Here is a 16,030-nt window from a genome sequence, read left to right on the forward strand (position 1 = left end):
GTAACTAACGCCTCGTGTTTCAGTCAGTCTTCGTTTCACACACGGATCGATTTCTGTCCCGCTGGATAGATGAGGCGCATCGGCGCAACCGCAAACTTTGTTAATGCGGAGTGATTCATGAAATGCTTTTGCCAACTGAAAGAATTGATTTTAACGCACTCGATTACACACGCTAATCACAAATCATCTCAAAGCAAACGTGTCTGGAGAATGTTGGAAGAATATATATATATATATTAGGGCTGTGCAAAAGTTAATTGCGATTAATCGCATCCAAAATAAAAGTCTGTGTTTACATAATATATTTGTGTGTGCTGTATTTAATTATTTTGTATATATAAATACCTATGCATGCATGTATATATTTAAGAATTATTTGCGCTTAAATTCTGTATATATTTAAAAATACATAATCTATATTATATAAATATAAATATTTTATATATGAATAACACATTTTCTTAAATATATACATGCATGTGTGTGTATTTATATATACAAAATAATTATATACAGCACACACAAATATATTATGTAAACACAGACTTTTATTTTGGATGCAAATTAATTTTTGCACAGCCCTAATATATATATGGCATCTGTTGCATGCTGTAAATAATGTTAATTTGAACTTTCAATTTATCAAATAATCCTGAAAATTAAATGTATCACAGTTTCCCCAAAAGTATGACCGTTTTAACACTAATAATAATCATAAATGTGTGTTGAACATCAGATCCTCATATTAGAGTGATTTGTGAAGGGTCATGTGACACTGAAGACTGGAGTAATAATGATAAATTCAGGAATAAATGACACTTTACTGAAAACTGATGATTAATATATTGATCCACTGTCTGGATACGATTGAACGCAGTTTAACAATAACGCGTCGAAGAGGATCAAACACGTCATGTTGTGGAGATCGATTTAGAAGACGGGATGAAGCTTTTCATGAGCTTTTTAGTGTCAGGGCGACATAAATATGAGCGTTCGAGGATTAAACCCATCAAACCGCATTCATCTGAACACTCGCGACGCCTCAAACTATTCACACGACAATAATAAACGCTGACAGTCGATTCACGGGAAGGATGAATCATCTCTGAGAAATGCCAAATGATGCATTTCCTCTTGCGGCGACATTATCATATTATCATTCAGGAATAAAGCAGATCTCTCCTGGAGTGAAGCGGCTCTTTTGTCTAGCGCTTTATCAATCCGCAAGTGGAGAAATCAGACGCCTCCTCCTCCTCCTCCTCCTCCTCGTCGTCTGTGTCATTGTGTTTCAGACAGAACATAAGAAAAGAGGATTGTCGTCTCCATTATGAGACGCAGATTTCTAAAAGCTGTTTTGCTGCTGAGAAAGACGAACAAGAATCGACACGTTCCAGGTCAGTTTTCTGAAGTACACCAGAATATTAAAGAGGACTTTTATCTTAATGTTATCTAAGAACAGGTTTTCCTGCTCGAATGTTTTCCTGCATTGTTGCGGCTCCTCTCTTCCCAGTCTGTCAGTAACGCTCTGTTCACTTCCTGTCTCTATGAAGCCCCGCCTTCTGAAAGCACTCTGTCCTCTGATTGGTCGAGTGTGTTTGGGAAATGCCCCGCCCCTTTCCATAACCGCCAGTTTCAACAATAGATTGTGAATGAACATGTGCGTAGTTAGTGTGTGACGCCAACTCAACCAGGCCCCGCCCCTTTATTCTGCGCATGAATTATTATAATGAGGAATATTGTGACGTGTTCGTTCCCGGGAGAAACTCGAGACTACAATGGAGGCGTTTCAGGAGTTACACTGACTCTGATGTAGAGGAGAACAGCAACACCACACACACTAAACACAGATCAACACGGAGGAAATCCCGTGTTTTTCATACAGTTACATGAAACATACCAGTTTTAAAGCAGCATCTGATTATCGGCCACTTTATAAACTCCCAGGCCAGACTAATCAAGCGTAATGCAGAGAACAAAGTCACGTAGACGTTATTTATCTCCGTTAAGCCAGAGTCGACCCCGCCAAACAATATCCCCTCCGCTTCCATGTTTCAATATGTTTAATAGATTAAAGATTAACAAGTAACCTCATTTCAGGCCTTCTTGAGTCGGTCACGCAACAAAAGCAAACTCTGAAAGCACACAGACACTTCATTAAGCTCTGGCCTCCAACATGTGCTTGATTTCAGCAACTGAAAATAACACACTTTAGGATTTACTGTGAAACGTTTTTCACCTGTGCATTTCACAAATAACTACCAAGAAACAGCAATTAATATTGAATTAAATGTACAAAAGCTGGAAACGTACTCCAATAATCTTAACTCTTGTACTTGTAGTAGTTCAGCGAAATACTGAAATGAATTATTTGCTTTTGCATCATCCAAAGTTTTTCTTCTTGTTCTGGATTGATCTTCACGAGAGACAACGCATATTAATTATTAACCAGCAGCCGACACATAAAACACAATCAAACTGAACCTGCAAACGAGCAGATCGCAAACACTCAGCTAATCACTAATGATCTTAACCTCACTTTACAACATTTAAACCTTTTTTTTCTATGAAATCACTGCTTTTGTTCATCAAGGATGAATTAAATTGATTAAAAGTGACGGAAAAGACATTTAAAATGTCTATTTCATATAAAAGCTGTTCTTTTGAACTTTCCATTTATCAAAAAATCCTGAAAATGAAGTATTCAACAATTTTGATCATCAGATCCTCATGTTAGAGTGATTTCTGAAGGGTCATGTGACACTGAAGACTGGAGTAATGATGACGAAAATCACAGGAATAAATTACACTTTACTGTATATTCACATGGAAAACAGATGATTTACACTAGAATAATATTTCACTATTTTACTGTAATTTTGTCATCATGTACCAACGCTTGAGTCCTTAAAAACACCTCGACTAAACTATAGTAAACAGCTCATGAACTCAGGAATGATAATACAAACCATTTTTTTAAGTTTAGAGGATTTTATTAATCTGTAAACATTAATTCACGTATGAAGTAAAAAAAAAAAAAAAAGCGTTAACCTTCCCGTCTCTCTCGTGAATCCGACACTGAAGTGATTATCCTGCAGTTCCTCCACTGGCCACTAGAGGCGCTGCAGGAGAGACTCACTCCCATAGACACGCATGTTAAAACGCCCAACTTTACCGCAGAATAAAACATGTTCACAGTCTGGTGCTAAAAGTGTTTTTGGTCTGAATCGCTAATGTTGCCCTTCATGACGACTGTGAGGGGATGAATATTTTTATAACTCATCCGTTTAAATGATATTAAGCCTTAAAGTTGTGCATAATTAAGGGCGTGGCCACTTGCTGCTGATGTCACTGCTAGCGTTTGTCTGCTGTGTCACATCACCTCAGCTGATCCGCCTCGCTGCACATGTTCGTTTATCCGGCTCCGCCCACTTTGGGCTTCAAAACGCTCTTCAGAAACACTACGGGTGACGTCACACACACATTTCTTCACAGTCTATGATTCTGCATATTTACCCAGCCCTTGTGTTGAAAAAAACCCCACATTGGGCAGTTGTTAACCCAGTGTGTTTCATGCGTGACGTACCGCTGTACGTGACGATCCTGGTGGTGGAGTCTCCCTCTCCGAAGCGTGTGATCGGCGTGAGTCGGACCACGTAGGCCTCGGGCCGGATGAGCTCCGTCAGGTTGTGTGTGATCAGTTCTCCCTTCTGGATGTTTCCCTCCACGGGAATCTCCTGCTCCCACCAGCGCTGCTGCCCCGTCTGACGGACAAATCAGGGAAAACACATTCCTGAGGACATTTTATCTTAACATAGTCTCCTAGAACGGGTTTTTCCGCTCGAATGTTGATTATTCTCCTCATATTCGCCATTCTCCGGAAAAAAAAAAGGTTTTTGCTTTAATTTAAATTTTAGTGAGCAATAATATCCCTGCTGCAAAACACATTCCCATCAACATTAGATTCACTCCGATGAACCTTTACGCTGCAAACTCTCAGTGGTTTGTGCAGAACTGATCTAAAGCTGCTGGTTTTGGGAGTAAACAGCTTGAGTTAACTGGTAAAGTGCTGTTTTGCTACTGGAAATCACCGGATCCTGTCAAACCCTGTTTCCCTGGTTAACCGGAAACTCCCCGTTCCCCTCCAGTAAACACCAGCAGTCCCAGTACAGAATACATGAAGTACATTGAAATAAGGACATAAACAAGGCCCTGGTGACTGACCTGCCGTATGCCCAGGCGATAGGCCATGATCCGGTCCACGGCGCCGGGGCTCATCTGAGTCCACTGGAGCTTGTAGCCGTAAACCCGAGGCCGGTTCTGCCACAGCGGGCTGTAGGTGTCGTAGTAAAACTCCGGAGCGAACGCTTTCCCTGCACACACACACACATTTCCAAACATTCCTATTTGCCATTAATTGTAATAATCCAGTGAGATGTTTGCACGAGAAATCTCGAGTATATGTATATATCACATGATGAAAATATTCATTTTTTATTTATTTTATGGATTTATTTTAATTAATGGGTGTATACATGTATCTATTTGTATGTATGGTATAGGTATATATCATGATATTTCTATTCTTTTATTTATATCTATATTAGCGCTGGGTAATAAATATCGATTTCTCGATATTAATCGATTCTCATTTTTGCGAACCGATATCGATTCTTAAATCTCAAGGATCGATTAGTCATCCTGTTTCATTTGAATGAATGGGACATTGTATCGCGGCTGCGCGCATCCAAAAAAAAAAAAGCGCATTAATCTTTGTCATTTGTTACTATTGATATGAAACAAAGTCTCAATTTTCAAATCACGTCCATTTTTTTTAGAAATTCAAAAACATAAATAGTGTTTTGTCGCTGTGGCGTGAGATCGCTCTGGAGAAGCAGCAGCGCTGATCTCTCTTCCGGCTTAATAATACCAGTCACAGCGCCAAATAAACATGAATGAGCATCTGAAAGTGTGTTAAAGATAGAGTACAACTTATCCTAATCCGTATCATGTCACATTGATTCACTCAATCAGCGTTTCAACCGTGGAAAGACGTCAGTTAAACAGCTTGTAATCAATGTATCGTTATATTTACCTCAGAAAACCCATAAACTCGTTAGTCAGCTAGAAAAAATAACTCTAGAGAGGAGCATTTTGCTAAATATATACACCATATTACATATGCATTATAATCTTAATGTTCTTCAATGTTTAATGCGTATTTGAATAAATCTGGCAAGTTTTTATGACAGCCACCATTTAAATGTTTATATTTCATATAATCTTCTTATTATAAAAATAAATAAAAGTGTAATTTAAGTGTTTGTATAGCTTCATTATTAGCTTCATATCAGGCTAATGAAGCTACAACTAGACTCCCATAGTTTACAGCATTAGTTCAGAGATTTGATTCCCTTGAGAAAAACGGGGAGTTTTAGTAAAACGGGACATTCATCAATAAAAATTTAGGCTTGACATGAATTTCTTTCCATGATGAATTATTTAGTGCCTATGAATATATCGCGAAATGAATCAAGTTTCCCGAAAGGCAAATGCACTGAACTAAACATGTTATACAAAATATAGATTTTACCATATAATCTAGACCATAAAATCAAACATGAGTTGTACCGTTTCCATGCAACGCAATGTTCAACTTCAAAACCGTTTTGACCAGATGAATGTTCGAGTCTTTAACTCGTATAAAACAAGCGATGTAAAGAAAGTGACACTGAGAATGAAACTCTGAGCACAAGTCCTGATCTCTGCCGGTCTGCGTGGAGACGCTGGGGATCGACACGATGCTGACGAGGTGTGTTACACGAGCCCAGACTCTTATAATGAAGCACAGAGACGACAGACACCAAAAACAGGAAAACCTCGAGGCAGATCCGGTGATGTTAGCTTTATATGATGTTAGCTCGGATACATCCAGCACACACTCTTCTGGAAGACCAGGGAGACCGCAGAGAGTTAAACAAGCCTGTTCTCGCACAACAACTCAATAATCACTCGTTTGTTTTTCGCAAGGCTGTGAGCATTTGCTAATATTTAGGATTGTGGGTAATAGTTTAGGAAAATGGTTTGAAATAAATAAATATTATGAATTATTATTATGAATTATGAATTGGGTGGGTGAATTATTAGTTAATACATTCAAGTGAATGAATAAAAAATAATAATTTAATTATAAATTAGTGAGAATACATTTACATTATAAAAAAATTGAATGAATAATAAATGAAAATATATTCTAGTGAATAAATAAGTACTCCTGAACTCCAAACTGAATGTCAGAATGGGAAAGAGAGGTGATTTAAGCCATTTTGAGCGTGGCATGTGCTCAGTCACTGGGATTTTCACACACAACCATTTCTAGGGTTTACAAAGAATGGAGTGAAAAGGGAAAAACATCCAGTATGCGGCAGTCCTGTGGGCGGAAATGCCTTGCTGATGCTCGAGGTCAGAGGTCAACTGATTCAAGCTGATAGAAGAGCAACTTTGACTGAAATAACCACTCGTTACAACCGAGGTATGCAGTGAACACACAACACACACGACCTTGAACAGCAGAAGAGCCCACCGGGTCCCACTCATCTCCACTACACATAGGAAATAGAGGCGGCGATTGGCAAGAGCTCACCAAAACTGGACAGTTGAAGACTGGAAAAATGTTGCCTGGTCTGATGAGTCTGGATTTCTGTTGAGACGTTCAGATGGTAGAGTCACAGAATGAGATCATGGATCATCATGCCTTGTTCCCACTGTTGGGCTGGTGGTGGTGTAATGGATGTTTTTCTTGGCACACTTTAGGCCCCTTAGTGCCAATTGGGCATCGTTTAAACGCCACGGCCTACCTGAGCATTGTTTCTGACCATGTCCATCCCTTTATGGCCACCATGTCCCCATCCTCTGATGGCTACTTCCAGCAGGATAATGCTCCATGTCACAAAGCTGGAATCATTTTAAATTGGTTTCTTGAACATGTCAATGAGTTGACTGTACCAATATGGCCGACACAGTCACCAGATCTCAACCCAATAGAGCATCTTTGGGATGTGGAGGAACGGGAGCTTCGTCCCACAAATCTCCATCAACTGCGAGATGCGATCCTATCAATATGGGCCGACATTTCTAAAGAATGCTTTCAGCACCTTGTTGAATCAATGCCACACAGAATTAAGGCAGTTCTGAAGGCAAACACAGTATTAGTATGGTGTTCCTAATAATCCTTTAGGTGAGTGTATATGTATATAAACTTGTCCTGCACTGACAGAAAAAAATCAATGTGCACTTCAAACAAATGAAATGCACAATCCTAAATGTCTGAATGCCCCTGAGAAGTTGATGTTTCAGCTGAAGTATCGCCGCCTCGTCTCCTTCAACACATTTCATCTCTTCACACACGGCAGAAGCTTCTTCAAGCTGGACAAACTTTCCGAAGAGGGTCGCAGCAAATAACATGTTATTGTTCCAGCAGCTTTACCGGCTCAGCGCTCAATTTAGAGGAAAGCCTCTGAGAGAAGATTGCCCACCGTAAACCTTGTCCGGGTGAATCACAGGCCACTTTCGGCTCGGAAAACAAACTCTATTACATCAGCGGTGCTCTCCGGGCCTGCGGGACCGAGCAGGGATCTCCACTTCAAACACACTACCCCAGGCTCAGAGAGACGACCCAGGGAAGATTACACCAGGACCACTTGTTTACAAATGATCCCCAACTCGCAAGTCTATCATCCATCCATCTGTGTGTGTGTGTGTGTCGCTTTAAAAGCCACTTTCATCTGTAGAAAAGTAGATCATCTCTCAGCTAATACTCAGTGTTATTAAGACCCAGAGAGCGGGATTCTTTATTAAACTCATGAAAGACTAAAGAATTACGGGAATACTGGAATATAAACCACTAAGAAATGCCACAATCAAGAGCTTGAAGCAGATCTGAGGGAGAAACACCCAGAAACACCTCATACACTGCAAAAAATGCTTTTCTTTAATGAGTATTTTTGTCTTGTCTTTGCTGAAATCAAGATACATTTACTGTGTCATAAGATATTATGTCCTGTTTTCAGGGAGAATTAATCAAAATTAAGCTAAATTATCTGACAATGGGGGAATAAAGATAATCTTTATTCAAACAGAAACAAGATTATTTTTCTCACCCCATTGGGTAGATCACATTGATCTGAGGGAGAAACAGCCTGAAACTCCTCATATGTGGCCAATCACAGGGATGCAGCCAATCCGGATTTTTGGGGTCCGGCCGAATACCGAATCCACTGGTCAAGATTCGGCCGAATCCGAAACCGAAAATGAATCCACAGGTTAAGATTCAGCTGAATCCGAAACCGAATCCACTGGTTAAGATTCAGCTGAATCCGAAACCGAATCCACTGGTTAAGAATCAGCCGAATCCGAAACCGAAAACGGATCCACTGGTTAAGATTCAGCCGAATCTGAAACCGAATCCACTGGTTAATATTCAGCCGAATCCGAAACCGAATCCACTGGTTAAGATTCAGCCAAAACCGAAAACGGATCCACTGGTTAAGATTCAGCCGAATCCGAAACCGAATCCACTGGTTAAGATTCAGCCAAAACCGAAAACGGATCCACTGGTTAAGATTCAGCCGAATCCGAAACCGAATCCACAGGTTAATATTCAGCCGAATCCGAAACCGAATCCACAGGTTAAGATTCAGCCGAATCCGAAACCGAATCCACAGGTTAAGATTCAGCCGAATCCGAAACCGAATCCACTGGTTAATATTCAGCCGAATCCGAAACCGAAAATGAATCCACAGGTTAAGATTCAGCCGAATCCGAAACCGAATCCACTGGTTAAGATTCAGCCAAATCCGAAACCGAATCCACACCGAAACCGAATCCACTGGTTAAGATTCAGACGAATCCGAATCCGAATCCACTGGTTAAGATTCAGCCGAATCCGAAACCGAATCCACACCGAAACCGAATCCACTGGTTAAGATTCAGCCGAATCCGAATCCGAAACCGAATCCACTGGTTAAGTGGATTCAGCTGAATCCGAAACCGAATCCACACCGAAACCGAATCCAATGGTTAAGATTCAGCCGAATCTGAAACCGAATCCACTGGTTAAGATTCAGCCAAAACCGAAAACGGATCCACTGGTTAAGATTCAGCCGAATCCGAAACCGAATCCACAGGTTAATATTCAGCCGAATCCGAAACCGAATCCACAGGTTAAGATTCAGCCAAATCCGAAACCGAATCCACTGGTTAATATTCAGCCGAATCCGAAACCGAAAATGAATCCACAGGTTAAGATTCAGCCGAATCCGAAACCGAATCCACTGGTTAAGATTCAGCCAAATCCGAAACCGAATCCACACCGAAACCGAATCCACTGGTTAAGATTCAGACGAATCCGAATCCGAAACCGAATCCACTGGTTAAGATTCAGCCGAATCCGAAACCGAATCCACACCGAAACCGAATCCACTGGTTAAGATTCAGCCGAATCCGAATCCGAAACCGAATCCACTGGTTAAGTGGATTCAGCTGAATCCGAAACCGAATCCACACCGAAACCGAATCCAATGGTTAAGATTCAGCCGAAACCGAAAATGAATCCAAAGGTTAAGATTCAGCCGAATCCGAAACCGAATCCACTGGTTAAGATTCAGCCAAATCCGAAACCGAATCCACACCGAAACCGAATCCACTGGTTAAGATTCAGACGAATCCGAATCCGAAACCGAATCCACTGGTTAAGATTCAGCCGAATCCGAAACCGAATCCACACCGAAACCGAATCCACTGGTTAAGATTCAGCCGAATCCGAATCCGAAACCGAATCCACTGGTTAAGTGGATTCAGCTGAATCCGAAACCGAATCCACACCGAAACCGAATCCAATGGTTAAGATTCAGCCGAATCCGAAACCGAATCCACTGGTTAAGATTCAGCCGAATCCGAAACGAATCCACACCGAAACCGAATCCACTGGTTAAGATTCAGCCGAATCCGAAACCGAATCCACTGGTTAAGATTCAGCCGAATCCGAAACCGAAACCGAATCCACTGGTTAAGATTCAGCAGAATCCGAAAACGAAACCGAATCCACTGGTTAAGATTCAGACGAATCCGAAACCGAATCCACTGGTTTAGATTCTGAATCCGAAACTGACTTGTAGTTCGACTTAAATCGCCTTCTTTTGACTGAAACTACCGCCAAACAACACTTTTTCTGATCCATTTTCATTTTCTCACAGCCTACATTCGAACAGTCCCCCTACGCAAACACCTTCACGTAATCAGCGGCATGACGGCGACCACCGTAGCGCAAGCCTAGGGTTCGGTGGGAAAAATTCGTCAGAAACCGAATCCCGTCAAAAAGCCCAATATTCGGCCGAATCCTGGATTCCGTGCATCCCAAGGAGCCATTAATGCTTATATAACACGCCTACATCTCCGTCGATTAATAATAATGCGCAGTGGCTGGGATACAAACGTAAACCTACCGACATCCGGTCGCATAATTATTGTAATGACTTTTGGCGATAGGAAAAAATGACGTTTCAGTCGCATAACGCATACGCCATCATTTAGCAATAGTTTTTTATCGGCATTTAGAAAATATCGCAAAAAAATTATGCAAATCTGGGTAACACTTTATTTCGATAGTCCACTTTAGACATTCTACTGAATATATCTGCTTAATATCTGATATATCTTATTCTACTAACCCGAACCCGAACCCTAATCATAACCTAACTCTACTACAGGCTACTAATATACTAAAGAGAGCTAGTTGAGATGTAGCTGAAAAGTTACTTATAGATAGCAGAATGTCTAAAGTGGACTATCAAAATAAAGTGTTACGAAACGCGGCTAATGTTAGCAAACTCACAAGACTATCGTCCATCCATCAAAGTCGCTTAAAAGCCACTAATATCTGCAGAACAGTAGATCATCTCTCAGCTAATACTCTTATTAAGACCCAGAGATCAGGATTAGTGTGAGAAAGAGGGATGAAAGCTGTAGAGAAAGATGGATGGCGTGTCTCCGATCAGCATATGTCATGATCTCTCGTGCTGAAAGCTCTATTGACTTACTATCATACGATCTCAGCGTGAACATTAACTAGCGGATGTTTCTCATTATCAGTAATTCACCTTAAAATGGAAACTACTCGAGCGGTAAATTAAAGCCAGCGCAATAAAACAAAACATAACAAAAGCAGAGCCGACAAGCATTTCTACACAAAACACCCCGTCTGGATGGTAATTCGTAGGAAGAAACTGCTTGTTCTCAAAAAATATCTTCTGAATTGTCATTTTAACCCGTTCAGACTTGAGACTTGGACACAAAAACAATCATGCAAAAAAATTAAATAAATAAATAAATAATAAAAATAAATCTATTGATTTGTCTATTCATCCATCCATCCATCTATATATAATGTCCGACCAATGGCCCAAAACACACAAGTAACCATATTGCAAATCACCCAGAACACAATAGCAACTCCATAGCAACACCCTAGCAACTACCATTACACTATATCAACTGCATAGCAACACCATAGCAACTACCAGTACACTATATCAACTGCATAGCAACACCATAGCAACTACCAGTACACTATATCAACTGCATAGTAACACCATAGCAACTACCAGTACACTATATCAACTGCATAGTAACACCATAGCAACTACCAGTACACTATATCAACTGCATAGTAACACCCTAGCAGCCAACTACAATAACCCAGTAATTGCCTAGCAACATTCTAGACACTACATAGAACATAGAGAATATCCTAGAAAATACCTTAGCAACACACTAGCAACTTATCTATCTATCCATCTATCTATCCATCTATCTATCTATCTATCTATCTATCTATCTATCTATCTATCTATCTATCTATCTATCTATCTATCTATCTATCTATCTATCTATCTATCTATCTATCTATCTATCTATCTATCTATCTATCTATCTATCTATCTATCCATCCATCCATCCATCTATCTATCTATCTATCTATCTATCTATCTATCTATCTATCTATCTATCTATCTATCACCCATCCATCCATCCATCCATCCATCCATCCATCCATCCATCCATCCATCCATCCATCCATCCATCTCCTGTCTATCTATCTATCTATCTATCTATCTATCTATCTATCTATCTATCTATCTATCTATCTATCTATCTATCTATCTATCTATCTATCTATCTATCTATCTATCTATCCATCCATCTATCTAACCCCTGTCTATCCATCCATAGGTAGTGAAACACGAGTACCAAATAAATAAAACAGTATTTTATTGCGTTTCCAGTAAAAATGCCCCACAAGAGAGCAGTTCGCTGGGATCTAAAGAGGAAATGAATGGTTTCTGATGTTTGTCGCAGCGAGAACAAACCCAGACCCATTACACCTGCAGAGATCCCTCGGGGAGGATCCCGGTCCAGATCCCAGGCTAATCAGGAGCTGGAGCGCCGGTCTCGCAGGAGCAGATGGAGGAACGGGCAGAACTGGCAGAGCACTGAGGGAGAGATGATGTCTGAGCGATTGGCACATTAGGCAAGAGAGCGAGCGAGTAAAGCACACAGCCGCGGGGCACACACACACACACACACACACACACACACACACACACACACACACATCAACAGTAAACACAACAGAGAAAAGACTCAGTAGTGCCGGGTCTGAGAGACAAAGGCCAATCGACCGGCTCCTCAAACAGCCTTGATCCTTCCGGATATCAGACATCAGTCCTCATCTCATCCCAGCATACGCTCCTGACAACACCCTACCATGATCCAGCTCTGGGGTTAAAGGGGTCACGAACTGAGGATTACAATTCTCCTTGATCTTTTGTCAGTTAAGATGTCGTAATACTATAAAAATACCCTGTAAGTTTTAAACCTTAAAACTTCCTTGTTATTCCAAAAACTCATTTTATTGAAACCAAAGCTAGAAAACGACAGGATCTCTAGTGTTGTGAAGAAGAACATCAACGCCTCCGTCTACGTCACCGCGTCTTTGGCCCCGCCCAGCGTTCATGAGGCGGCATCCGCTGGGATCAGGAACGGGTTTAACTAGCGACTGTGGTTAAAAGAATGCAAATCTCTCCAGTCTCGGTTAAAATCTCTCCAGTCTCGTTCTACCAATTATTTTGTCATTTACGAAGGAAACACCATCTGGAGGACGAGGATAAACATTAAACTCACAAACACAAAAGCAAACAGAGTATCTATCTATCTATCTATCTATCTATCTATCTATCTATCTATCTATCTATCTATCTATCTATCTATCTATCCATCCATCCATCTATCTATCTATCTCTACTCTATCTATCCATCCATCCATCCATCCATCCATCCATCCATCCATCCATCCATCCATCCATCCATCTATCTATCTATCTATCTATCTATCTATCTATCTATCTATCTATCTATCTATCTCTACTCTATCTATCCATCCATCCATCCATCCATCCATCTATCATCCATCCATCCATCCATCCATCCATCCATCCATCCATCCATCCATCATCCATCCATCCATCCATCCATCCATCCATCCATCCATCCATCTATCTATCTATCTATCTATCTCTACTCTATCTATCCATCCATCCATCCATCCATCCATCTATCTATCTATCTATCTATCTATCTATCTATCTATCTCTACTCTATCTATCCATCCATCCATCCATCCATCCATCTATCATCCATCCATCCATCCATCCATCATCCATCCATCCATCCATCCATCCATCCATCCATCCATCATCCATCCATCCATCATCCATCCATCCATCCATCCATCCAACCATGATTTAATAAACCAGCTGTCCATTTTCCATCTCTCCTATGATATTCGCGTAAGCGGCGATTTAAAAGCACTTTGCACATGTTTAGATGGTGATTGAGTAAATGTAAGTAAGATTGACCCGGCGGGTGAAGCGGGTCGAAGTCTCACCGGTGAGCAGGAACGAGCAGCGCCCCGGGCCGACCTCGTTGATGATGTCACAGGTGTACTCGCCGTAGCCCTCTCTGGCGAGGCTGCGTATGGTGTAGTCGGTCTCGTCCCGCGAGTCGAAGTGTCCGGCGTGGAGCAGTCGCGAGCCGAGCCTCCACTCGAACCGCAGCACTCGTGACGGATGAGCCCGCAGGACACGACAGTTCAGGCCCACGGGTCGACCCAAGCCCTGCCGGACCTCCTGCCACACCGGCTCCACCGCCGGCGGGTCTGCGCCGAGAGAACACACACAGACTCATTACTTCACTGCATTAAATCACTACATTCTTTAAATTAATACATTTTCCACTAACTGTGATTTTGTATATGTATATTTCTGAAATCCATAACTGATAACAGATCACTGTAATGTGGACTCGTGCACTTTCTGTAAAGCTGCTTTTTTACAGAAAAAAAAAACATTTTGTTTTGTAACAATGTAAATTGAATGAAGTAAAAACACTTAAAGCCTTCCTTCCGCTGGAAAAAATAGTCCCTGACCGTGAACAGCAGCAGAAGTTACACACATTATTTCTCCATTGGATGGCGGCTAGTCATAGTCAGTAGGAACGTTTCCATTACAGATTTACGCAAAAAGCGATTTTTTCTAAATGTCGACAAAAAAACGATTGTGAAATGACGGCGTTTCCATTAACCGATGTAATGCAAATAAAAAAAAAAACATTTCCTCTCGCTATAAGTCATTCCAACAATCATGGCGACGGATGTTGGTAGGTTTACGTATCTCACAAATTGACGTGTTTCCATTGAGCGTACTTTCCATTCGCAATTTTTACTTGCGCAATTTGAAGGGTAATGGAAACACGGCTAGTGAGTAGAGAGCACTTTTACGTTGAAAGGACTGAAAGTTGTGACAAGAAACAATTGACAAATGACTAGCGTGTCGCGGAAAACCTTTAACTGTTAAAGCACGAGATATTGACATTCAAACGGATTTTTTATTATGAATATAGGAAATGCTATATCTACTGTAAATGCAGGAATATCCATGAGAACATATTGTTTACGTTGCTAAGAGTGGTTGCTAGGGGTGTTGTGTAGTGATGCATAGAAAAGTGGGGTGAAGCGGCCAGAGCCGCGTTTTGTCGTAAATAAAACAAAGCTATTGACCAACCAGAATCAAGAACTGGAACTAACCGTTTTATTACATAAAATATTATTTCAGTCTTACTGCAACGTGTCTATATCAGAGTCAGTGTTTCTGGACTCGCCTCCAAAAAACGCCTCCATTGTGTCTCGAGTTTCTCCCGGGAACGAATACGTCACAATATTCCTCATTATAATAATTAATGCGCAGAATAAAGGGGCGGGGCCTGGTTGAGTTAGTTAGTAGTGTGTTAAACTGGCAGTTATGGTTAGGGGCGGGACATTTCCCAAACACACTCGACCAATCACAACACACTGCTCCAGCCGACCAATCAGAGCACAGTGTGCTTTTCAGAAGGCGGGGCTTCATAGAGACAGGAAGTGAACAGAGCGTTACTGACAGACTGGGAAGAGAGGAGCCGCAACAATGGAGAATATGAGGAGAATAATCAACATTCAAGAGAGCCAAGAGTTATTAAAGGCATATTAAACTTCTCTTTAACAAACTCTCTACACTGTAATCACTCGTGTACGGCACAGAGAAGACGTTCTGCTTGGTGTCACACATACAGTCTTTAAACATCTTTGTCATCACACGCGTTTGTAGCGTCACACAGATCCAGACTGACGAGGCACTGCACTGAGAGCGGCTGTATATAAGAGAACATACACTTTCATTTCAAATTGCTGAAATTAATTTCCCGGATATCAGTGAGTGGCACATGAGGGTGTGTGAGCCGCGGAGGACAGATGACAGCGGAGAGGTCGAGGGGACGTGCCTACACTTCATGGAGAATAACACACACACACACACACACACAGAACCAGTCATGAGTCAGACAATGAACAAACACACACACCACGGGAGTTTTTCTATTCATCTTG

The 16,030-nt window shown here is 41.2% G+C and overlaps 1 protein-coding gene across 4 annotated transcripts in view; it reads right to left on the minus strand.

Moving 5' to 3' along the window:
* The window catches only part of LOC120492054 (MAM domain-containing glycosylphosphatidylinositol anchor protein 2), a 133,748-nt gene that overhangs the window by 16,435 nt on the left and 101,283 nt on the right, over positions 1-16,030 (minus strand). For all 4 annotated transcript variants that reach the window (XM_089118986.1, XM_089118988.1, XM_089118985.1 and 1 more), the window contains exons 9-11: positions 14,000-14,269; positions 4,222-4,370; positions 3,584-3,761 (exon numbers count right to left, since the gene is read on the minus strand). In XM_089118986.1, coding sequence (XP_088975112.1) covers positions 3,584-3,761; positions 4,222-4,370; positions 14,000-14,269 — 597 coding nt within the window. The remainder of the gene's footprint in view (positions 1-3,583; positions 3,762-4,221; positions 4,371-13,999; positions 14,270-16,030) is intronic.

Source organism: Pimephales promelas, chromosome 13 (assembly GCF_988280905.1).
Source record: "Pimephales promelas chromosome 13, fPimPro1.hap1.1, whole genome shotgun sequence".
Taxonomy (NCBI): domain Eukaryota; kingdom Metazoa; phylum Chordata; class Actinopteri; order Cypriniformes; family Leuciscidae; genus Pimephales; species Pimephales promelas.